At 49.8% G+C, this 23,431-nt stretch overlaps 1 protein-coding gene across 3 annotated transcripts in view; it reads left to right on the plus strand.

The window, feature by feature from the left end:
- LOC144154809 (activating molecule in BECN1-regulated autophagy protein 1-like) overlaps positions 1-23,431 on the plus strand; it is a 105,046-nt gene that overhangs the window by 76,111 nt on the left and 5,504 nt on the right. For all 3 annotated transcript variants that reach the window (XM_077685911.1, XM_077685910.1, XM_077685912.1), the window contains exons 12-14: positions 1,746-1,932; positions 2,006-2,089; positions 12,058-12,344. In XM_077685911.1, the coding sequence (XP_077542037.1) occupies positions 1,746-1,932; positions 2,006-2,089; positions 12,058-12,344 (558 nt within the window). The remainder of the gene's footprint in view (positions 1-1,745; positions 1,933-2,005; positions 2,090-12,057; positions 12,345-23,431) is intronic.

A 23,431-nucleotide genomic window follows, 5' to 3' on the forward strand; every position in this document is an offset into this window, starting at 1 on the left:
CGGCTTTTTCATGCCGGCGTTCGAGATACGTTGGTGCAGTTACGTGAGCAATATTGGATCATCAGAGGTCGTCAAATGGTTAAAAAAGTGATCAGTCAGTGCAGTACATGCAAGAGACATTCAGCGAAGGCAATGAGCGAGCCATTCGCCCCTCTCCCAAGGGATAGAGTCACCAAATGCGAACCGTTCAGTATCATTGGAGTTGACTTTACTGGACCATTGTACCATCGAGAAGGAGACGGAGCCAAGAAATGTTACGTTGTCATCTTCACTTGTGCCGTCGTGCGAGCAGTACACCTCGAGCTTGTGCGAAGCCTCAGCATGCAAGACTTTTTAGATGCATTCCGTCGTTTTACAGCCAGGAGAGGAATATGCAAGACAGTGTATTCAGACAACAGCCTCACTTTCAAAAGAGCTTCGAAAGATTTGAAAACTATTTGGAGGACGATACGAGACAAGGGAACATTGAAGTACTTTAGGGAAAACCAAATCCACTGGAAATTCATAGCCGAACGAGCCGCCTGGTGGGGCGGATTTTGGGAAAGACTTATAAGAACGATCAAGGAATCACTGAGAAAAGTTTTAAAAGCTAATTGTTTTGACTATGATGAGCTGTACACTTTACTTATAGAAGTTGAAGCCATTGTAAACTCGCGGCCACTGACTACCCTTTCAGCGTCCCTAGAGGAGGAACCCTTAACTCCTGCACATTTTTTGATCGGCAGAAGACTGCTGTCGGTACCGGACGGTGGAATCTTAGACATCCAGAAGAAGTCATCAGAAGAAGAATTTCGGGGACGCTGGCGACGACGGAAAGAGTTACTAGATGCCTTTTGGAGTAGGTGGCGTAGAGAATACATACTGCAGCTGCCATCCGCCCACACTGTACATAATGCATCTTCAAGCGACGCTAAAGTTGGCGATGTCGTCCTCATTGTGAACGAGAAAACACCTAGGTCGCTTTGGGATCTGGCGGTGATCGAAAAAACTTTTCCGGGCTCTGACAACAAAGTTCGTCTTTGCCTTCTCAAGAAGTCGGACGGATCTCGTATTCGACGTGCAGTGCAACATCTGTATCGCCTGGAAGCTTCGAGTTAATGCTCCTCTTTTCGCCGGCGGGAGGATGTTAGAAAATGTATTCTGGTTCGTAGCTTCAAATCAGGCACATACCTACGCAGAGATTGGACAGCAGGTTCCCTACCAAATTAGTCGGAACGCACGCACAAACTTCTTCTTTTCTTTGGGGTATGTGTCAATAAACACCTCATGTTCGATGGGACTGTTCGACGGGTTCTGGACTCTGGTCTTTTCGCAAAAAGCTGTACTCTGAATACGGTCCACGTGTATATTTAGATCCGCATTTCTCCAAGTCATGTTGACCGAATTTCGTTAGTGCGGATGGGATCAGAAGTGGCCAGTGCATTGGGTGTAACACCAGTTTGAAATCATCAGCTGGCAGGGGAGTGAGCTTGCTCAGTGCTTGCTCAGCGCTGCTGCATGTTGAGGCCCGCTTGGATGGTGCGTTGCTGGATGTGGCTGTGAAGCGTAGCCCTGCCTGTCTGCGTTCCCCACTCTTGGTCGCTTGCTCGGGCCTGTTTTGCACTCGGAGGTCAACAGCTGGCCGAATGAAGGGTAATCGGTCCACTGTGGCATGCCTTCAGTGCAGTAAAGGCGATTTTGGGCATTTCTGGATGAATGGCTCCTCCAGGGGAATAATTGGCACTGTCCACTGTTGCCCCGTGCAGGCGGCCACCCTGCGGCAACGGCGGCGGCGGCCCCCGGCCCCGGCCCCCTCATCGCGGGCCCGCTCGCCCCCGCTTCCTCCGGTGATCCTGTCAGGGCCCTCCTCGCGGCCGCCGCCACCAGACCCGTGGAGTGCGCCCGCCTACGTGTCCGCGCCCTACGAGGGCAGCTTCCGGCCACGGCTCAGTAGTGAGTGGGGCCTCTCCTTCCCTTGGGGCTGGGGATGATGGCCACTGGAGTGATTCCCCTTTCTCCCTGCCAGGCGTGTACGAGGCGGGACCCAACCTGACCCACCGCATCCAGTGCTGGGACATCACGGGCTCCCAGCTGCCCGACATTGGCGATGGTGAGTGCCTTCTCGGGGACCCATTCTCTGAAGCCGTTTCAAGAGCCCTAACCACCTGCTGTGCATCTTGTTCCTTCTGCCGATTCTTGTGGAGCCACTTTAGCTGCTTCCTGCCAGGTATATCGCTTGCAGGAGCTTGGGCACTCTTAGTCGTAGGTTATTGACTTCGCTAATTGCATGCCAAGGCTTTTCAAAAACGAAACTGAAACCGGCATGGCTGACTGAATACTGAGGGAAGCAGCGTGCCTCGCAGTGTATAAAAACTGTACTTTGTGTTTAGATATGATGAGCTCACGGAAAGCTTTGGTTTATGTTTATTTCACGTGTTCAACCACTTGGGAACTTTTTTTTTCCCAGGAAAAGATCTGTAGGTGCTTGTCCAATGAGTGCTCACCGTGCATCACTTTTGTGACGTCACAAACCGTAGTACCCAAATGTTTGTTGGGCTCCGTCCCCTGTTCTCACATTTCTGCCTTATTAAATCACTTGGTTTGACTTCCTCTTCATCAGCATCGTAGCAGACGACGCTAATCATCGTTATTTCATTGCGCTCGTCACGAGCGGCTCACGCGCGCCGCTTTCTAGCAGATTCCATTGGAGCCTCATCCTATCAAGACGTGTCTGAGCATCGCGCTGCAGCTGGAGGACCCAGACTTCGAACACATGGTGCCGGGACTTCTGGACGACGCCAAGCCCATCGACGCACGGAGCCGCGAAAGCCGAGGAAAAGACTGCGATCTTGGCGAATTCTCAGCTGCGTGCGACCTAATGGAACGGCAGCCTACGGGCGCAACTGGATGGCCTTCTAGCGGAAGCGGAGGGCCACATGCAGAGGCGACGGCAGGAGCGGTGAGTGTACGGCTCGAGCCAATCGGTGCACTTTGTGGCCAGGTAGAGAAGTTGGACGAGACCTAGTGAACAGCGGGACGACAGACGCTGGTCAGCACTGCCGCGAATCTTCGTCTCAAGCTGCAAGAATGCCGGCTCTCAATACCACGTCCGACGACCGTCCACGCATTACTAACTGGCAAATGCAAGCTTCCCCAGCTAGAGCTCCTCAAATTTGACGGGAACCGCAGATCGTGGCAGCGATTCTGGACTCAGTTTTCGGCGGCCGTCGACGAGCTCAGCACGGCTGACAAGTTTAACTACTTGAGCAGCCTCGTGACTGGAGCAGCTGCAGCAGCCACAGCCGAACTGCAGGCTACCCAAGACTGCTACAAGGACACCATCGAGATATTGAAGAAGCGCTTCGGAGATGACCGCACCATCGTGCAATATCATCTGTGGGGCCTCCTGGACTTGAAGCCGGTGTCGTCGTCATCCGGCGTCCGGCAACTGAGGCAACTTTACGATCGGGTCCAGGTTCATATCCAGAGCCTCAAGGCGCTTGGCATGAGCTCCACGACCTAGTGCACTATGCTGCGGGAAATCCTGCTAAGGGTCCTGCCGACAGACATGGTCCCGCAGTTCCATGAGGGGCACAGGACGCTGTTTTCCTCAGCTGGGGCTTCATCAAGCCCACACCGCGACTCCTGTGGTCGAACGGCCCCTCCAGATAAGGATCTTGAAGTGCTTTTGGAATTCTTCGACCACCAGCTTGTGTGTCGAGAAGTCGTGGCTGAACGCGCGGCAGAGAAAATTCAACGCACCCCAGAGAAAGAAACACGAAAACCCAACCGCCCGTGTGACGTACCCACGGCAGCTGCTCTGCAAAGCTACGTGAGCAGGCCGCGGCAGGGCTTTTTCTGCCACTCGGGAAAGCCTGCGATTTGACAGAACTCGGCCTTTCACGTGAAAAGGAGACACTCGCCAAAACGGGACGAGGCTTCCCTTGCCTCAGGAAGAGGGGCCACATGGCTAAACAGTGCAGAAGCCAGCCTAAGTGTGGCAAGGGCTCGAGGAGGCATGCAACAGGCGTGTGCGCCTCAGACAGTACTGAGAACGACGAGGGCAAGGTTGTCTCGACCCCCCTCAACTGGGTCTCCAAACGAGAGGGCTCAGTCGTGCCGCTGCAGACTCTCACAGCCAAAGTGGGAGGCGTGAAAACGTCCGGACGCTACCGAGTTCTCTTCGATGGAGGGAGCCAGCGGAGCCTCATTATAGCCAGTGCTTCTTAAAGACTCAGTTGCCAACCGCTGGGCGAGGGCCGTAGGTGTGTTTGGAGGTCAACACGCGCGGAAAACAATGACAAAGGTGCGAGTCTTCATTTTCGCTGGAGGCGATCAGTATCGAAGCCCTGGAAATGCACACGATTTGCAGCAAAAAGGTTCCTGTACCAGAAGAAAGAGTTCTAAAGAAAATGAATAATATGCACATCGATACAAGGATTGGAGGATAAACAGATTGCAGTCCGATCAGACTATCAGTGAGGCCTAGAGACCTAATTAGGATCGACTGTGCAAGGCCCATTTCCTGTAGCCAGTGCTGTTGTGCTGCGATCGTACTAAACTTTTCCCTCCTTTCTGGGACATTGGAAGCATCATCGGAGTTGGTGCTGCCGAATTGCGAGCAAAACACCACAAAGAAAGACATCCCCACAACCAGAGCATCCGCTACCCGACTTATACGCCTGGAAAATGACTAGCCTTTTGGAGCTAATTCGCGTCCTGTCCTCATGAAGGCTACCTTGAAGCACCACTTTCGACTCTCTGAAAACCGCTACCCACTGGCAGACCGACCAGCACAATACTCCATATATACGAACGATTCGCTCATAAGAGCCGGCGCTCATAATGAAGAAACGATGGCGAACCAGGAAACAGAGATGGTACAAGAAGCTTCCACGAACCGGCCAGCAACACCCCTGCTGTAGTTTCTACCTTCGAACAAGGAATGACTCCGCCGGAAAAATCCCTCTACTTCCCTCCTGGAGCCCTAAAAGTGCTCGGCCTTCTTCAGAACCAGCGCTTGGATACCTTTTCGTTCAAGCCCCAGAACATCCTGCACTCCATCAAGGAAACAAAGGCAACAGAAAATCTTCGTGAGTGAACGTCTGCAATACGAACCGAGTCGGAGAGACACAAACACAAAAAGAAAGAGCGAGCCAGGAGAAGTCATGCCAAGCCCAAAGTGAGGCTTCTAGGGAAAATGTACGTGGTCCAGACAAGCACAAACACTTCTGGCGCTCTAACCAGGAACCTGGCTTGCAAACACACTGTGCCATGACCCGAAGGTGCAACAGCAATTTGTCAGACGGTGTAAACACCGATGGCGGAGAAAGCTGGAGGATCGATGCTCGGAAATTTCACCTGGAGACAAGAAAAGCGCCTACTCATTGAAGCAAGACAGTATGCTACTCTGCAAAACTGTGTAGTTTCGGAAAGAAAAGATTTCATCGGCGGACAGACACGATGGCTTCATCTGTCATCTGCCTGCGGGGCAGACTGTTGCGACTTCCTCATCAGCATCGTAGCAGACGACGCTAATCGGCACGAGCGCCCGCTTTCTAGCAGATTCCATTAGAGCCTCATCCTATCAAGACGTGTCGCTCCGCTGTCTGAGCATCGCGCCGCAGCGGGAGGACCCAGAGGTCCCACACAACTGCTAGTTGTCGGAATGGTGAATCTGGATTTTGGGTGCCGTAATCTACCAATGGAGGCCAACTTGTTTCTACCCTTTAGTGTCCCTTCAAACAGTCCAAGTCAAAGGGGGTATCTAAGATGTTGAAGTGGCCCGGTTCAGTCCTGCAAGAGCATCCGCTGGATGTCCAAGTCGTGGTCATGAGGGCTTCCAGGGCGTATTATGACGCCCTCTGGTGGCCGGGGTTGGGAGTGGAGTAGAGGACGAGTTTGGGTAGAAATCGGCTGGTCCCATCTCAGGTGGCCTCGGGTATCTGCGCCAATGCAGATGTGAAGAGGCAGGCGTTCCACACCGCGAGTTTGCCGGCGTGGCTGTCCAAGGGAAGTCGCGAGTACGGCGGCAGGCTTGACAAGGAATCGGGACAATGGTTTCCACCGCATGCCTGTTGTGGGGCAGTCCCTGTGTGCAGGAGGCGACGACGAGGGTGACACTGATGATGGGTCCAGTGCCCTCATCGTTGGCACAGTCGGCCAACTTGTTGTGCAAGCGCAGGAGACTGCCTTCGTGGGCAGCACTGGTGACATTTAAGCTCGATGGGGCAAAATGCTAGCCGGGGTCGCTTAACCCTTTCGCTGTCACTGACGTACCGGTATGTTTTCACATTTCTCCTCTGCAGTGTCACTGACATACCAGGACATTTTCCATCTTGCGTTCAGAAATTCGTGCCATAGCGCAAAGCTGCCTTGCCTGGCCTGTTTGCGCCATCTGTCGAATCTTTCTAGTAGCTCGTATTTTCACTCGCAAGCTCAATACACGGTGTATGGTCTACACTTGTTACAGCGGATCCAGCAGCAATGGACTTCCGGTTACAAGAGACTATTTCTGTTGGTTTGTTTGGTCCCCATGCATTTTAAATAGGGTCCACTCCGCTCATAACGGACTAGAGCAGACTATTTTAGGCGAAAATTGTTTCGACTGAATGTTTATAGTGGACTTCTGCGGGGGCCAGCATCCAATATGCTTCTTCTTTGATTAGTTTGGTATGAAAACTGTTATGTCTGGCAACATTGTTGGCAGCTGGTTTGTTGGTGCAGCCAAGCCAAGCCAGTGGCCTTTTTTTTTTTTTTTTTTTTTTTTTTGCGACCAGTGGCATGAGCGGCAGGGTAACTGATTTCACTGTCGGATAAATTGGCCATAATTAATGCTGTCGAACATGGGGGAAAAACAGACCGACATCGCCAGAAGTAGAGACCTATCTATACGGATGGTACGATCGACTGTCAAGAAGAAGGCCGGTGCCGTTAAACGCGATTCCAGTGACATTGAACTACAGCACTATCGGATACGTAAAGTAGTGCACCGGGGTTGAGTCTGCCCTCGTCACAGTTTTTTTTTTTTTTATGTAATAAAGAACTTGGGTTCAATGAAGTTCGGTCTTTATTATTCCCACGCGTGCATCGTTCGCGTTTCTTCAGTGAAAAAGGTAAAAAGCAGGGGGTTGCTTCCCATCCATTGTGTGCAATCTGCCAGTGGCTGTGCGCAATCCAACAGGTCTAACTTCCGGTTTTACAGCTGTCCATCGGATCAGCTGTTTCAGTGACCAGACTAAAATCATAAAAAATGTGGGAGCTGTCTTGGGGGAACGTCAGGCAGCGATCCGATTTGCTTCATGAACGGTTTCGGGTTAACCTGCCTTGTCATGAAGGACGTACATGAAGGACGTACAGAGGACGTACATGTATGTCCTCTGCAAACATCTTCAGAAAGGTCAATAACGTACATGTACGTCATCGCTTGTATGTTTAAAAAGCACGCCTTTTTCGCCAACTTCTCTTGCTTGGCATGTGCTGCCACACCGCGGAAATACCTGTATTTACGTGATTGTAAGTCGACTCGAATGTAGGTTGACCTTCCCAAAATCGCGTCTCTCAAAAAAAAAAAAAAAAAAAAAAGAAAGAAAGAAATGTGAGCGCAGAAAGCAGCCCATTGAACGCTGCTGTAAACGAATGCCGAAAGAGGAGCTCTTCCGTCAACTGCCCATCAACTGCCGTCAACTGCCCCTACGGCGGCTCTTCCATCAATGATCGATGCTCCCCCAAGAGCCGTACGCTTGTGGTGCGTACAGTAGATGTTAAAAAAGAGAAGCTTCTGTGTGAGTAGGCGGAATAACGATGTGCTGTGGGTTTAGCGGGAAACTTCACTTCTAATCGTGAGAACACATTCGCTGCGAGATCACAACAATAGAAACTACCGGCAGCGGCCACTGCCGCGCGCTATCAAAACAAATATGGCGGCTGAAGAAGCGGCCGCTCGCGATTTCCTTTTATTCGTGAGTGCATTATTCGCATTCAAGAAGCGTTTTGTTCGTTCCTAATAAATAAATTAAGTATTAGCGAATTCCTTGATTCAGTGCGCGGCGCTAACGGAGCCACAATCATATCATGTTGTTCAGTACACTTCCGAAACGCAATGGTGGGAGGTTAGTCGCACAAAGGGCACAGATCGCGAACGCTAACTTTCAATGTCGGTATGACCTTTGTTGACGCTAGAATGTATGCAACAGTAAATTAAGGGGGGCACTGGTCTTGAGGACCGAAAATTTGCCAAAAAATCAATTTTCTGTATTAATTTTATTTGCAGTCTGCAGGTCCCAAAGAATGTACCTGCAAAATATTATAGCTGTTTCATAAGTATTCACAAAGCTGTCGCCCTTTGAAGTCACCTAAATGACCATTTTTACCCATGTTTCCAAACTTTGTGCCCTGTTTTCTCAGAACCAATTTTTTCCCCACATGGTCAGCTGTCGGGTACAATATCTTGGGATGTACTGGTTCGATTTGTATCATTTTCACTGCATTTGAAAGCGTATGAACTGAACAATGCAATAAAACCACAGAAGTTTAGAATTTCTTTTTGCTGGTGCGAGATTTTATGCAGTTAATTTCACAAAAACATTGGAAATTGATGACATGACATTTATGAAGTACACAGTGCTTTCAGAAACAAGGCTAAAGTTACTGCTATGGTATAGTTGCACTCCCTGGTCCTTCTAGAGCACAAAGGGATAAAAGCTATTTGAGTACTTCGTAGGTAGATAATGAAAATATTGCCCGAAATGGAGTGGCATAACATGTTGCACAACTCTAAACTTACACCCCATAGATGAAAACTATTTGGGCTCAGGACGTTGAAATACACTCAATGTGTAAATCTGAAGCTCATAAGTTAAAAAATAACAAAAATGTCCTCAAGACCAGTGTCCCCCCTTAATACGCTACGCTTCGACCGTAACCATGAAAACGAGGGTGCAAGGCTCTCCCCATCTTGTAGCACACCCGATTTCTCGTTTCCCTTGCCGTTACTAGCGGTGCACGATTTGATTTCGATTCTAAGTCGACCTCCCAACACTGGGTAGTCAAATTTGAAAAAAAGGGTCGACCTACAATGGTGTAAATACAGTACGTCAAATTATTTTCTTGCGCCGATGGCTCTTCTTTCTATTTTTGAATGATTTACTTCAGCGGCGCACCGGCTATCGCTGCACATCTGGTAACGAGGGGGCGCGCTGGGTATCGCCCACCTAGAGTTCCTGTATATAGCTCCCAAAGGGAGCTAAGAGTTGCGCGACCGCGCGCCATCTTGTTATCCGGATTGCTGCGGGAAAGCCGCCCATCGCGAGTGTAGGAGCCTCGCCGCCCCGCTTCCGACGGCAGCCGACGCGCGGTGGGGGCGCTTTGGTCGGCGGCGCCTTACGGCGGTTACGCTGGATTCCTGCGATGTCGCTCACGCTGCTGCTGCTGCTGTTCCTGTGCGGGGCGCAGTGCCGCCCGCGTCGGCGGCTGCGGCGTAGCTGTAGTGGGGGCTTCTCTGCATGGCATGGATAACCGGAGTGACGTCATCATGGCGGCGCGTGGAAAAGGGTCGCGCAACTCTTAGCTCCCTGCGGGAGCTATATAGAGGAACTCTACGCCCACCTAAGCCCCCTTACGCCCACCGGGCGCCTCCAGCTTTGCGCCTGCCACAGACCAAGGGCGCCTGCGAAACTGATGAGGTTCTTTTCTCCTCTTGGTATTTTTTAGGGGCGGTGCGCCGTCTATCACTCGCACATTCGGCCGCGCGCACGGACGTGGCAGCTGGGTTTGGTATCGTCCTCCGGGCGCTTCCCGCTTTTTGCGCCCGCGAAATTGATGTCTATCTGATTTCGATTCACTCAAAAGGTACCTGCTTGTTACTCTCCCGTTTTTATTTAGAATTTTTCTTGTGTTACTTGTGAATAAACCACATGTATGTTACAACACACAATTTTTTTGTCACTTTATGGTCACCCTTGATTTTTTATAGCTAGTTAATAATTGCTCCTAATTATATTCTTGCTGTATTTGCTCAGCTGATCGTGCGTCTTTCCACAATTGACCGCATGCGCAAGGCCTTTGTGGAAACGGTTTGTAGGCGGTTATTTTCCCTCACGCGAACACTGTGCAGAGGTGGTGTAGAAAGAATATGTTTATGCAATACTGTCAGAGTACCCACTTTTGCGCTCATATACCCCCCCCCCCCCCCCCCCTCCCCATCCCCTTCCTGGGTACTGCATGCTTCGGCTGTAGCTGACTTTTTTTTTTTTTTTTTTTTTTTCCGAATTAAAATGGTCTGTTGTAACAGGTGTTGACAGTATTGAAGAGTACGGAGCGACCATGCCGACCCTTTGTTGCTGGGGGGCATGGCAGCTCCACATGCTAAGATGAGTGACCATGCGGCACGTGTGCTTTCTTTTTATTTTTTTTGCCCCCATTCTGTTTCCGCATCTGCTACAACGCGCCAGGTAAGTCCAGCGCACCGTTGCCTCTCCAATAGACTGAAACGTGACTCAATCACGGGTTTCGCTCGTCCGCTGCGCTCTCACTTGCCGCTGTCAGGAGCAAACCAGGTTGTTGTTTCAATCATCTTTTTATCTCTATCTGTGATCATAATTTCGCAACGCATCATTTCTGTGTGTCGTGTGGGCTGCTGAAAGTGCTCCCTCCATACGCGCGGTTACTTTTGTCTGGCTGACAGCGCGGGGCCTTTGAATGTGGACGGGGGCGATGGTTCTTTCGATTCCGATCTGAATACGAGCTGAGCTCGGATGCGCATTCTGAGAGTTTCTCATCCAAGGAAGGGGCGCTAGTTCCGCAGTGTCAGATTCTGATGTTGAAACGGTGGGCTCATCGTCCCGGAAGCGTGCACAACAAACTGAAAAGGCGATTTCTCACCCTTGCTGTTTCCTTTGGACGTGTTACGTTAAGCCACTCCTTCCCTGATATTCCGGAAACCGAGCCGGCACTGGGGGTGCGTCCCGGCCTGGCAGGGAAACGTTCGGAGAAGGTTTGTTTTCGACACGGTGACCTTGTGGTCAATTCTTGGGACATGCGAGACCCGTGTCTCACAAACTCTGCATCCACTAAGCCATGCTGGTCATGCATGTGAACGCCGCACTGTAGAGTCATCTGGCTGGAGTTTGTCGCATGGGCCAGAGGGTTGTCGGTGACATACCTCCTGTCGGGACAGTGGCAGCTTGCCGGAGGTGGGGCTTTCGTTGTATTTGGTAGTGTGTACCACAGTGTGCGTCTTGTGAGTGCTGTGTGGCAGGAACTGTTGAGTGCTAGTAGACGCGCCAGCAACATCGCAGATGGTCGAAATGCGTGGGGAAGCAGTGTCTTCAGCTGAATTCTTCAGGTGGACGGACAGGGCGGGGTGGTTGCCGAAATCTCACTTGGGTCCTCAGGAGCCGCTTTCGTGACAGGTGGTAAACAAGGTTTCTTCAGAGACAGTCCCGGGGTTTGATTGTGTGGGGCTGCTGGCGTGCAGTCGGTGTTTGTTGTCGATCCACGGGGCAGGGTGTGTGACAAGAGGCACTCGACGGGTGTGGTACAAGGCTGGCCGGCTGGCACGTGTGGTTCTAGGAACCGACGGTGGCGCTCAAGGAGGACTGCCCTGAGCTCGTCGTAGGGCTGGGCTTCAGGCTGTGGCAGAGTGGAGGCTAAGCTTGTACACCAGTGAGTAACGGTCCTGCTGCGCTATTATGCAGTCAAAGAAGCATTCCATCTGCCTGAGTCGCACAACGGGGTTCTTGGGGCAGAACGGCAGTAAGGTGGCAAGGAGTGGAAAGGTGGGAGCACCAAGAGTCGAGTGGCTCGGCACGGAGAAAGTGGCCGGGTGGTGGTGCCTTTGCTTTTGGGTTGGAGAGTTGTTGTTAGGGCACAGGGGGTGCTGCATGCGAGGAAGCAGGGGCTGATGCGTCGTCATTGTGGTGTATGCCTGCTCACAACGTCAGTCATGTGTCGTGAATGACAAAGTGCGCTTCCATTTGGAGGAGCGGGCAGGAGAGAAGTTGGGATCTGGGTCACCGATTAATGTCGGAGCGCGTGCGGCGGCTGACCTTGCCAATGCGGTTCGGTGGCACCCCGCAGCCCAGGCGTGCGTGGTGGCCCCCCGGTGCAAGATCCACAACGACTCGAGCGTGGCCCTGTGCGGGGAGCTGCTGGCTGCGCTGGTGCCCTGCGGCCTGCTGGGCGCCTCGCTGTGCGTCTACGGCCTGCACCAGCGGCCCCCGCAGCTGCTGCACACCTGGAGCTTCGGGGCCAACGCCATCTCCGTCAGCCTCTCGCCCCTGGCCCGCTACCTGGTCGTCGGCTTCGCCTCCACCCGCCACCACCACCAGGGCTACTTTGCCCCCCCGCCCCCGCACGACCGCGAGGTGAGGCACGGGGCCTGTGGTTCTCTCTGGGGTTTCGTGAAGAGGTGCGCGCGGGAAACTAAAGAAGAAAAAAATGAAGGAAGCTCACTCTAACGCGCAAGGCTTGATAGTAGCGAAGCTATACACAAGCTTCACAGCCATCAATGACACAGTTTCAGTCCACGACTGCAGCCGATTTACTTCTTCTTCACTGTCACAACGACCTTTACTCCACCATTGTTGCTATAAGTGCGAGCTCCCTTCATTGGTTGCTTTAAGTGCGAGCTCCCTTCATTGTTTTTGCAAGTTACAGTGTAACCCCGATGATACGGCTTTCAAGGGACTGTGCAAGAGCGGCATATGACCGGGGTGCGGGTAAATGGTAAATGCCGGCCTAGTGGACGGTCACACACTAAGAACTTATTTAAACTCTTATATTTAGCACATTCTTGCATGATTTGTGAACCTTTAGCTAAAATCCCAAGTTTAAAAAAGACAAAATGCCTATTTTGTGCCTCCCACCCACGGAGTCCGAGCTAGCCCGCCAGCCGAGCACCATGCACCACGTGACCCGCATGCCATCCGGCGCTATTTGTAGTCCGCCGGCCTAGAGCCTTGTGTGCGCAAGACGAGGCCCTCGTGGTCGAGCGAACTGAGCGGGGGAACAAGTGAGTGTGAATCTGCCAAGGCCAAGCGAAACGAGGGGGTACCAGGCAGCGATGGAAAAAATGCGGCAAAGAAAGAAGGGGGGCAACAACACCGCTTTCAAAGACACTGGTCAGCAGAAAGCAGAGGTAGAGAGCGAAAGAGCGTCGAGAAAAGAAGAAACTTAGATCGCACGGGCGAGGAAAGCGGGGGTTCAGTCATGGCTGTGGAGTTGCGTCGAATGTTTTCGCGTTCGTTGGCGGCTTGTTGGGAGCTTCAAATTCACAGTCCGCCAGCCACCTCAACTTTGACTTCTCGCAGTTGGCTCGTTGGCGTTCTGCTCCCACGCGGGGCCGTCCAAGGTAAACTCCTGCTCACGAGTACCCGTAATGAAACGGAAGCGTGAAGAAACGACGACAACCAGAAGGAACGATTACAATGGGACGGAGCGCTACTATCAGCTAAACTTTTATTCAAAAAAACATGAAGAAAAGACACAATAACATGCTGCATCACTTGGGCCAGACACAAGCGAACCTTTTGTTAGGTAACATCCAGGTAGCCTACTTCAAGATTAGACAGACATACACTTATCACCCATTTTCGCAATGTGAGCTGCCTCCACGATTTCGCGCGTCTTTTTTTTTCAAATCAAATCAAATGAAGCTTATTATGTCAACAAAAGAATACAGGCGGTTATGTTTTGCAGACAAGGGTCCCAAAGTCCAGGGACTGCGACGGGACCCTCGATAAGTAAATGCAACGAATGCAGTCAATATGCAGGGTAGCAGCAGAGGTGAATGCAAAAAATAAAACACTCTTTAAATGTAATTTATACAAAAATGACTAAAAATTGATAAAGAAAACGCCAATAACATGAAAAAAAAAACGTTGCAAGGGTACAGACGTTCAGTGAATGTGATAGTGAAAGTGATAAAAAATGATTCAAAGCAAGAACTCCAAAAAAGAAAAAAACAGTCAACAGTCGGGTAATTGACAGCAAAAGAAAAAAAAACAGCAAAACAACAAAAACGAAAGGAAAGGAACCAAAAAAAGGGGGGGGGGGGGGGAACCATACAGTTAACACAATCACGGTCTTTTGGTGACGGTGTCCACACGACGAGCAATGCGTGGACATTTTTGAAAGCTTATCTGTTTTTAGGGCCCTTTCATGTTTGTGCAGCCGGATATTCAAACAGCGTCCAGTTTTCCCAATACAGTTAAACCTCGATATAACGAAGTCGTACTTGGGGCCGCAAATTTCGTTAAATCGAGAATTTCGTAAAATCGAGGTTTCGATTTTACAGTTCATTTAACCAGTTATTGGGGTTTTAACACTTTGGCCCTCGCCAGGCAACAACTGCTATGTAGTTACCTCTCCAATTAAAGCGAAATTTGTACTAAAACTGGCCGCGAAAATTGTGTGAATTAAGAGTTTCAACACTTGGGCAATGGAATTCGGATAGCCGACGGTAGTTCATGTGTCATCGTAAAACCGGTGCTTTTTCCGCAACGCCTCATTAAATATGATAGCAGACTAGGTTTCCACTTTTTCTTTTTTCATTTCGGTCACTACTAAATGCCGCTGTTAGTCAATTGAACCCACGTCCATGTCCCGTGAACTTCACCCCGCCGAGGTGCTCGTTCGAAGTTACGCCTCTTTTCGCCCATTCAGTGGTAGGCTTAGGCGCGGCGGGCCAACAGCGGAAGGCTGCTATGAAACTTTCGAAAGACTTTTTTCATGTACAAGGGCTCCGCAGTATGGGCGCGTGATTCAACCACAACACTCGAGATAAAACCATGATTGCGAGTTGAGCGGAGTACACGCGGACCGCTTCACTGTGTGGAGCAGCGCTTACGTGATCCGGAAAGCGGAAAGCTTACATTAAAAATCTTCCGGCCGAATTCGATTAAGCAATTGCTTTTATGCCCACTGAGCCCTTACGAAACTGATTTCTCCGCACCGCAGCTGTCTAATGAACGCTGGTGAAACGAAGATGACCACGTTCAAAGAGAGCAATTTATTGCCACCAGCACTCGATGTTCAAGCCGTAGTGAAGAAGTCCATAAGCAGTGCTTGGCGTTTCTTGACCAGGGCGGGCTTTACGTGACGCTCGTATGCTGACAGCGCTAACAAGGTCTTAAACATTCGTGTGCACCTGCGTGCCTCCGCAGAACATCGATGGCATCCATCACACTTCGGTGGCTGTCAGTTTCACCGAGCTTCCTCAGGCTCTTGTTCGGAACACTTTTCTTTCTCTTGGAGTGCTCATGCTGCTTACAAGACTCACCTAACGATGCACAAACAAAATATTAATTTGGTTATCAGCGAGCACAACCTAGCGCAGCAGCACCGTGAGCAATGACGCGTAGAAAAAAAAAAGCTTGAAGTAGGCATCAGTAGCCTAAGCATAGAGGGCGCTGGCGCAGGCAACGATGGAGACGTCAAAATAGTGGGTGCACTATTAAACCGTCTATGACCGCTAGCGGTTTGTGCAGCTTCGTTCTTCGCTTTTAATTGTTGTTAACCGTAGATTTCACCGCTTTTCTTTCATTTTAGCCTTCAAGAGTCAGTTTGAGTACTGAATTTTTTCAATGTAGGGCCTGAGAGGCAAAATAAAACGTGCCTCGACCGGAATTTCGTTCTTCCTTTCTTGCCGTGACTTCGTTAAATCGAAAGCGCCGCACAAAATTACTTCGTAAAATCGAGACAAAAATACATGCGTTTAGCAAAATTTTGTTAGAAAACTTGAAAAAATTCGTTATATCGCGAATTTCGTTAAATCGAGGTTCGTTATATCGAGGTTCAACTGTATGGGCACGTTTGAACTTCAGCGGTATCTTATAGATCACCGCCACACGGCAGCCCACATACAAATGAGTGTGTTTGACAGACATGGCCTTTCTTTCAGCAGCCGCGCAAACACGAGAAATCTTACCCGCCCGGGGCACTAAACAAAACATCAACATCAAAACGTTTTGCCACTTTTTTCGATCCTATGCATGTAGGGCACTGCCGGATCTTTCTTTTTCTAATTTCATCCCTGTCTCGGTTGGGCTCGGAACAACACCCAGAATTTACCCACTTCACACGCTTCTCTCGTACACTCGACAACAGGTTATCGGGAAACCCAGCAGCCTTCAACCTCACAGAATGAGGACAGGATTTTGAGAGGGCAGACTTGATGCACGAGAGCGCGATGCCATTCCTAACAACTTTTGAGTGGGCCGATCCGTACTTTAGGAGCGGTCTGGAGGACCTAAGCCAGAACCACCAACAAGCATGGCGATCGGAAAAACGCAGCGTAAATCAAGAAACAGGAGAACATTGTCCTTAGGCAACTCAAAGGTGAAATTCAATCCACAGCCGCACTCTGGAAAAACTTTTTAAGATGCCAACGCAAACTCTGTGGTAATCGTGCCTATCTGACAGAACTAAAAAGTCGTCAACGGAATGAAATACACGTTTATGCACCCATGGAGATACCTCTCCAATAGGCGATCCACCCTGCTAAGGAAGATTTCACAGAGAATAAGGGCAACCCTCAAGCCTGTGCAAACACCCGACTTTTCCAAAAAAATAACTTCATTCTGCCATCCTACAAAGGCAGAAGGACAACAGTTCCAGAGAACTTTCCACAGACACGCCACACTTAGTCCTGAAGGCCGTTTCGTCATTTTATTCAGTGATGCACAGTTTCACACTCTCCATAAGTTTATCATGCGGAAGGGAGTAAAACGCGCCTTCAATACCAATACTGAAACCATAACAAGAACCGGGATTCTCGTTTTATAGGAATTCAACCACAGTCTCAGAATTGCGTACGCGAAACGGGTCCCGAATGTTCAACGAGGAACGATGGCGCTGTAGAAACCCAGACACCACGTGTTGCCAGGGGCCCCTTTCAGACACAGTAGCACGAAAAGGGATGTCAGGCTTGTGCGTTTTTGCGGAAAAGAAGATTTGGAGGTGAAGCCCTTCAGAACTATTTACAACAGAGGCCTTGGAGGTTCATTCCTCCCACAAGGCCCGTTCTCTGACCCTCTCTTCTTGTCATGTGGATGCCGTCCCTTGTTCAATGAAACTACTGTCTTGTATCGACACCGTGACCGAAAGAAATCGTGGAGGCAGCTCACATCGCAAAAATGGGTGATAAGTGTATCTCTGTCTAATCTTGAAGTAGGCTACCTGGATGTTACCTAACAAAAGGTTCGCTTGTGTCTGGCCCAAGTGATGCAGCATCTTATTTTGTGTCTTTTCTTCGTGTTTTCTCTTTTTCAATAAAAGTTTAGTTGATTACAGTAGCGCTCCATCCCGTTGTAATTGTTCCTTCTGGTTGTCGCTCGCTTCCGTTTCATTATGAGCTCTTAGCGACTCTCCCAGCTTTCTGTGTTACTTCACGAGTACCCGGCTGCCTGTGGAGCTTTGCACGTCAAGCAGCGTCGAACGGGGGCCAAGAATAAAGACGGGTCGAGACGAGGCGGTGGAGCGGTGTAAAAGCGAGGGAAAAACACCGAGGGTTCGTCGTATGAAGCGGACCGCTTGCACTCGAGCATTATGTCAGGGGGAGTTTGCTGGCACCGTTCAGGGGACGTATCGAGTCAAATTTATTTTCCCCGAGCATGCAGCAGCCACAAAAAGCTGCACTGCGTGGCAGCTCGACGAGGCAGCTGTCCCTAAATTCGCCAGCAACTGGCGACGCAAGTTTGTCCTACCAAAAAAGGAACAGGTCGGAATTGGCCCTGTAGAAAAGAGGAAGGAAGGCAAAAATAAAACGGAACAAGCAAAGTCAGGCTACTATTACAGTCGTGAAGTCTGAATCTTGAATTGCCATAAACGTGTTAACACGATACTTCACTTGCTTGTAAACATTACATGATGAGAAAGCAAAGCAAGCATCATTTAAAGGGTTGCCGAGCGGGTATGCCAAGGGACCGCCCCAGCAGAGACGTTCTTCCAGCCAGGGCACTGATGCTCTGTTGGCGCAGCTAGTGTGTACACTGATGAGGAGGATGATGGTCGCCGTCTAGGCAAAACATTTTATCTTGATCGAACAGCTCTTTTTTGTGAGTGCCAAATGAAACATCGGCTACAACTCTTATAGCTCTCTCTTGCAAGAGGAGCAACTTGTTTAAATTCGTTTTAGTTGTTGTGCCCCAGACCAACTGGCCATATGTTAGGGAAGGGGGGGGGGGGGGGGAATAGGGAATTGTAAAATAAAATCCTTATTTTTTCAGGTAATACCGTTTTTTCTCGCATATGAACCCATTCGGGTAATGAACCCTCCCCCTACTTTTCTTCTTGAGAATTTACTTTTTTGTCCCTTGGAATAAAAAATGCAGGGGGGATTTGTTTTCATCTCAGCATGGTTGCTGCTGCTGTAGGCGATCGCAGTAACTTGGTATCGCGCCACAGAACACGCAGAAATGCTAAAAAGGCCTTCCAACAAAAAGATATCTCAACAGTAGCCCGAGACGTGAGCGGGAATGCCGTGGCTCACAATTTAAAAATTGCGCACTTTCGGTGCGCCGCCTGCTGCACACAAAACAAACCTTGCACCACACAAACGTTGCAGCGTGCGAACAAAGCGCAAAACGTACTCCGCACTCCTTTCCTGCTCTTTGCCGTTCCGGCTGGTTTTTGGCAGCGTGCGAACGAAGCACTAAACGTACTCTGCACTCCCCTCCCCTTGCTGTTCCACGACTTCGCCATGACGCCCCGTGGTGGTGGTGTTCAGCTGTGTTCCGACCTTTTTTTGTGCTCCTGGTGCGTGCCTTGCGATGGGCCAGTACATAAGTTGCGCAGACGGTTTTAAACTGACGGTGGTGGGGCACATGGAAACCGCGCGACTGGGCAGCACTTCATGTGACCCACTGCGTGTAAGCGATGGGTGCAAACAAGGTTTTTGGTCGGTGAACAGGATTGTCATGTGTTTCATGGGCCCAAAGAAGGGAAGTTTCCGGGTGTGAGAAAATAACTTCTGGGGTGCCTGGGCGGCCCGGAAGATGGTGCGCTGTGGGCAGACTACGAATGTTAAGCCAGAATCGAGTTCAGTGAGGAGGACAGCTCTATGGCGAGTATGGGGGGGCCACTGGCATGTTCAGAATAAGAAAGAAATTCCATTACATAATCACTGAGGCGTTTTTACGAAACTGGTAAGGCTCTGACGCGCTTCTTCTAGCAACTTCATTGTGTGGAATTTCAGCTTTTAAAAAATCTGTCGCAATTTTTTCCCGCATAATGAACCCTCCCCCCAAATGCATGCCGAATTTTCTGGGAAAAAAGTGGGTTCATTACGCGAGTAAATACGGTATATGAGGGGTTCTATTTAGCATCCCAATTATTCTACACATTTTTATTTTTTAAATTCGCTAACAATAATGTCCCAAGGTACTAAAAAAGCGCACTCCTAGCACTGATATAGTCTCAAGTATACGCACCTTTTTTGTACCACGTATTGGTTTAGGGAGAGGTACTTTATTTTTTGGCCTAAATAGTATGCCTATCGTTTTGTCTGCATTAACACAAAGGCAACTATCTGTCCACTTTAGAAAAATGGGTAACATTTCTTGACAAATGTTGTCAATATCCATTGTACTTTTTCTTGCAATTAGAAGAGTGGTGTCCTCAGCACAGCATATGGTTAACTTCAGGGCGTGTAATAATACAGTGCCGATCGCTAATATGCAGGAAAAAATAACAGGGGACCTGCGGTACTCCTGTTTTTACGCATCTAAGTTAGGATGAAAATTTACTGTAGGATGTGTACTGTTGTTGGTTATTTGAGTAAGATGTAAGTAAGAGCAGTACCGCGAATTCCATAGGCGTGCAATTTATTAAGCAGAACCTTATGACTCAACGAATCAGAAGCTTTGGATAAATCACTATAAATATCCAGTGTTAATAAATTTTCGGGAAAATTTTTTAGTACTATTGTTTCTTTTCGTTTAAGTAACGCATTTGCGGTAGAACAATGCGTGCGAAAGCCATGTTGAAAACAGGGAAGCAAACTATTTTTAAAGAGATATTTAGAGAACCTACAATATGTAATCTTTCCAGTCGCCTTCGAAAAAAAAGGGTAATATTGAAATCGGCCGATAATCTTTTGAGACATTGCTGTCACCGCCTTTAAATACCAGCGCTACTTCAGCAATTTTGCCAGAATTAGGTCACATATAAGAGTAACCGCAGTTCTATCAGAGGTCCAATTTCCATGTTTTCTGCATTGCAGCCGTTGGCATTGCCTAAATACAGATTTGTGGCAGTGACTTCGCTTTCATCTGTGGTATTAGAAAATTTGGCACCTTAGGAAACAGCGCAACAAACTTGGACAGAGAGAGGGCAAACAGAGGCGAGCGCTGACCAGCAACTGGTGAAACTTCATTAGAGTTGGCAATAAATAGAAGTAGGAAACAACGTAATAATATGCCAGTGCGAGAAAGAAAATCGAGATGAACAAAGCTTGAAAAGCGGCGTCGGCTATAAAATGTGATAAAACACACAAACATTATTTTCATCCGGCCAGCTACGCAAATCTCACGCTTAACGAGCGCCACCGAAGCCGAATTCACCCATCCCCTCCCCCTTAATGCTTATAACTGAAGCTTCAAAGGTTTCGCGGGATCGGGCATGCCGGTACCGTTTTAAGAAGTGGGTTTCGTTGAGCTTGGGGTAGCAGTCTTTGCAATTCTTGCAGTGTAAGGCTGTTCCTGTGGCATGTCATATGCGTGCTCACAAAGGCGGTCATTAACGCACCTGCCACTCTGGCCCACGTAGAACCGCCCGCACGAAAGTGGGATCTCGTATACTATGCAGTCCACGCATTTAACGTACTGTTTTTCATGCTTCGTCGCGTACTTAGCCCTGGAATACTTTCCATCATTGACCATGGCGCACAAGGTGGCTAGTTTGTTGGGCGCTGAAAAAACTGTCCGCACTCCTGCCTTGTCGCCTATCCTCTTCAGGGGGTGCCAAACGTCGTGAACATAGGGGATGACCTTGAGGCGGCCCTTGGTCTCAAGAGAATGCCAGGGGCCGCCTCAACATCATCCCCTACGTTCACGGCGTTTCTTTGGTTATTTAGATTTTCTTTCTCGCACTGGCGTATGATTACGTTGTTTCCTTTTTCTATTTATTGCCAACTCTAATCAAATTTCGCCAGTTGCTCGTCAGCGCTCGCGTCTGTTCGCCCTCTCTCTGTCCGAGTTTGTCGCGCTGTTTCCTAAGGTGTCATGTGTACCCAACCAGCCCAAAATCAAGCTTTAGTTACTAGAAAATATGGAAGCTAAGCGGGCGCTAAACAGGGTTCCAAAGGTTGCGATTTTACGTGCGCAATTGCCGGAGTACTATCCGAGGAATGTCCTGCCGCAAAAATAGTTTGAAAGCATTGAGTATTAGCCGAGTTATTGTTCGTTAAAAAGGGCCCGCAATAAGGTACCCCCTCACGGTCGCCTCCGAAGCGCTGTGGAAGCTGTGACGTCACCGACCACCTAGAGAAACAGGGCCAGTTCGAGGTGCACGCAGCAGCCCCTGCTTTACGCAGAGGTGTAATATTTTGTATACGTTGTTGTGATGGGGTACTCTAGCGATTGCACGTTTGAAATGGTGACCTTCAGAAGCTTATTTAGGGCCCCTTTGAACAGGAGCGATCTTCTGCGACATGCAAATCGTTTTGGCAAAATTTTGAGCCTGCACATTGATTCACACAAAATTAATTGAATAGATTTGCTAACGGACGCCCCGAGATAGGCTTATCAGGGCGTCAACCAACCGGGAAAACAGGGAAAACCTGGAATTATAAGGGATTTTGAATAGTCTGGAAAAACTCGGGGAAAACTCGTGGAATTTGGGCTTCTATCAGGGAAAATTAGCTGTACTTTATAAAGGAAGCGAAATTCACGGTAATGCTGGCTCAAGTAACAGCAAATCAAAGGTGGACAGCCCTCCGGAGCTGTCGCTGATGGCGCCGCCTGGCTCCAGTGAGAACTAGCTTCATACAGCTTGCAAGTCACCTCCCCGCCCCCTGCCAACCCCCTGTACACTCCCTTCATGTTCTGGCTTGTTTCCCAGACTCCTGAAAGGTGTAAGAAAATGTTGCGTGCCACGATAGCTTGTTGTGGCAAGGGAGTCTACAGTGGCAGGGGCAGTAGTAGCTTTCAATCCTCTGCTGGAACACCTCTGCTGGAATTAGTTGACGCACGTCGTGAATGTTTGAGTTGTGAATCTGGCGTAATAATAAAAGCACATTTCTCTCAATTTTCAACTGTAAAAGTTCGCGTCTGTGTTCACATTAAGTCTTAAGTATCGAGTATAGACATTGTACCCCGTTTTAAGAGTGTCTTTTAACTGCAAGCCGGCACCATATTCCGCTGTGTAGAAAGACAGCATGTTTCGGCTCTGTAGCTTTCGCTGCGCGCCGAAAGAACTTTACATGGAGTCACCGTAGCGGGCTGTAGTTGGGGGTGTCTCCGATTTCGAATGTGAATGTCAAACTTTTCCTGTTTCTGGGAGAAACGGGAAAAGAAAAAAGAAGCCTTGGCTCGGGCGGGGTTGAACTGCCGACCCTCCATTCGGGCGACGGGCAAGGTGCAAGAACTTGGTGCACAATGCCTGAGCATCAACCTATGTGCAGTTTTTGTCATTTTTCAGATACAGTTGAACCTCGATATAACGAACCTCGATTCAATGAAATTCGCGATGAATGAAAAGTCTTTATTGTGGAATGGCTCTTTGGCCTAATAGGAGGGGAAGAAGGGTGTCGGAGAAAAGACAGAAACAAAGAAAGAAGAGAAAGAAGTGCGTACACACATGCGTGTACATGGTATACATTTGCAATCACATGCGGCGATCGATGCCTGCCTCGTGAGCGAACGCCCAGAGGGAGAGCAGCGGCGGCTGTTGTTGCTGGGGGTGGTCCATTGATGCAGAGTGCTGATGTGCGGTGGCAGGTACTGGGCACGGAGGTCCCGGTAGCCAGGGCACTCCCACAGCATGTGGGTCACTGTTGGGCACACTTCCATGGTGCATGTGGAGCAGCTCACTATGGGGCCCTGTTCGTGGTCGCTGTCGTCGCTGTCGTCGTCGGTAGCCCCGGGCCTGCATCGGTGGTGGGCCCGCCATTTGGCGAGCACGTCTGCTGTTAGTGCGGCCCCCGCACGTGTCTTGTGGATGAGGACCTGAGCCCCCCGTGGCAGTCCTCGGGGCAGTGGGTGGTGGTTGGTGGGGATGTGCTGCCAAAGGGTGCGCCTTCGCTCCCTCTTGGCTGCCAGAATTTTGGCTCTTGGGTCGGGGTCGCCTGGTGCAGGCATAGTCTGGGTCGCCAGGGCGGAGCGGTCGTCCATTAGCTCGCTCGCCAACGCCTGTGCGGCTCCATCGCCAATGCCACCGGCGTGACCTGGTACCCAGTCCACCCTCACCTCCACTCCATATTGCTGGTACAGCACTGTGCTTGCCATTTTGATCC

The sequence above is a fragment of the Haemaphysalis longicornis genome, unplaced genomic scaffold, assembly GCF_048455015.1.
Source record: "Haemaphysalis longicornis isolate Haplotype H1 unplaced genomic scaffold, Haemaphysalis longicornis Haplotype H1 scaffold_93, whole genome shotgun sequence".
NCBI classification, from domain to species: domain Eukaryota; kingdom Metazoa; phylum Arthropoda; class Arachnida; order Ixodida; family Ixodidae; genus Haemaphysalis; species Haemaphysalis longicornis.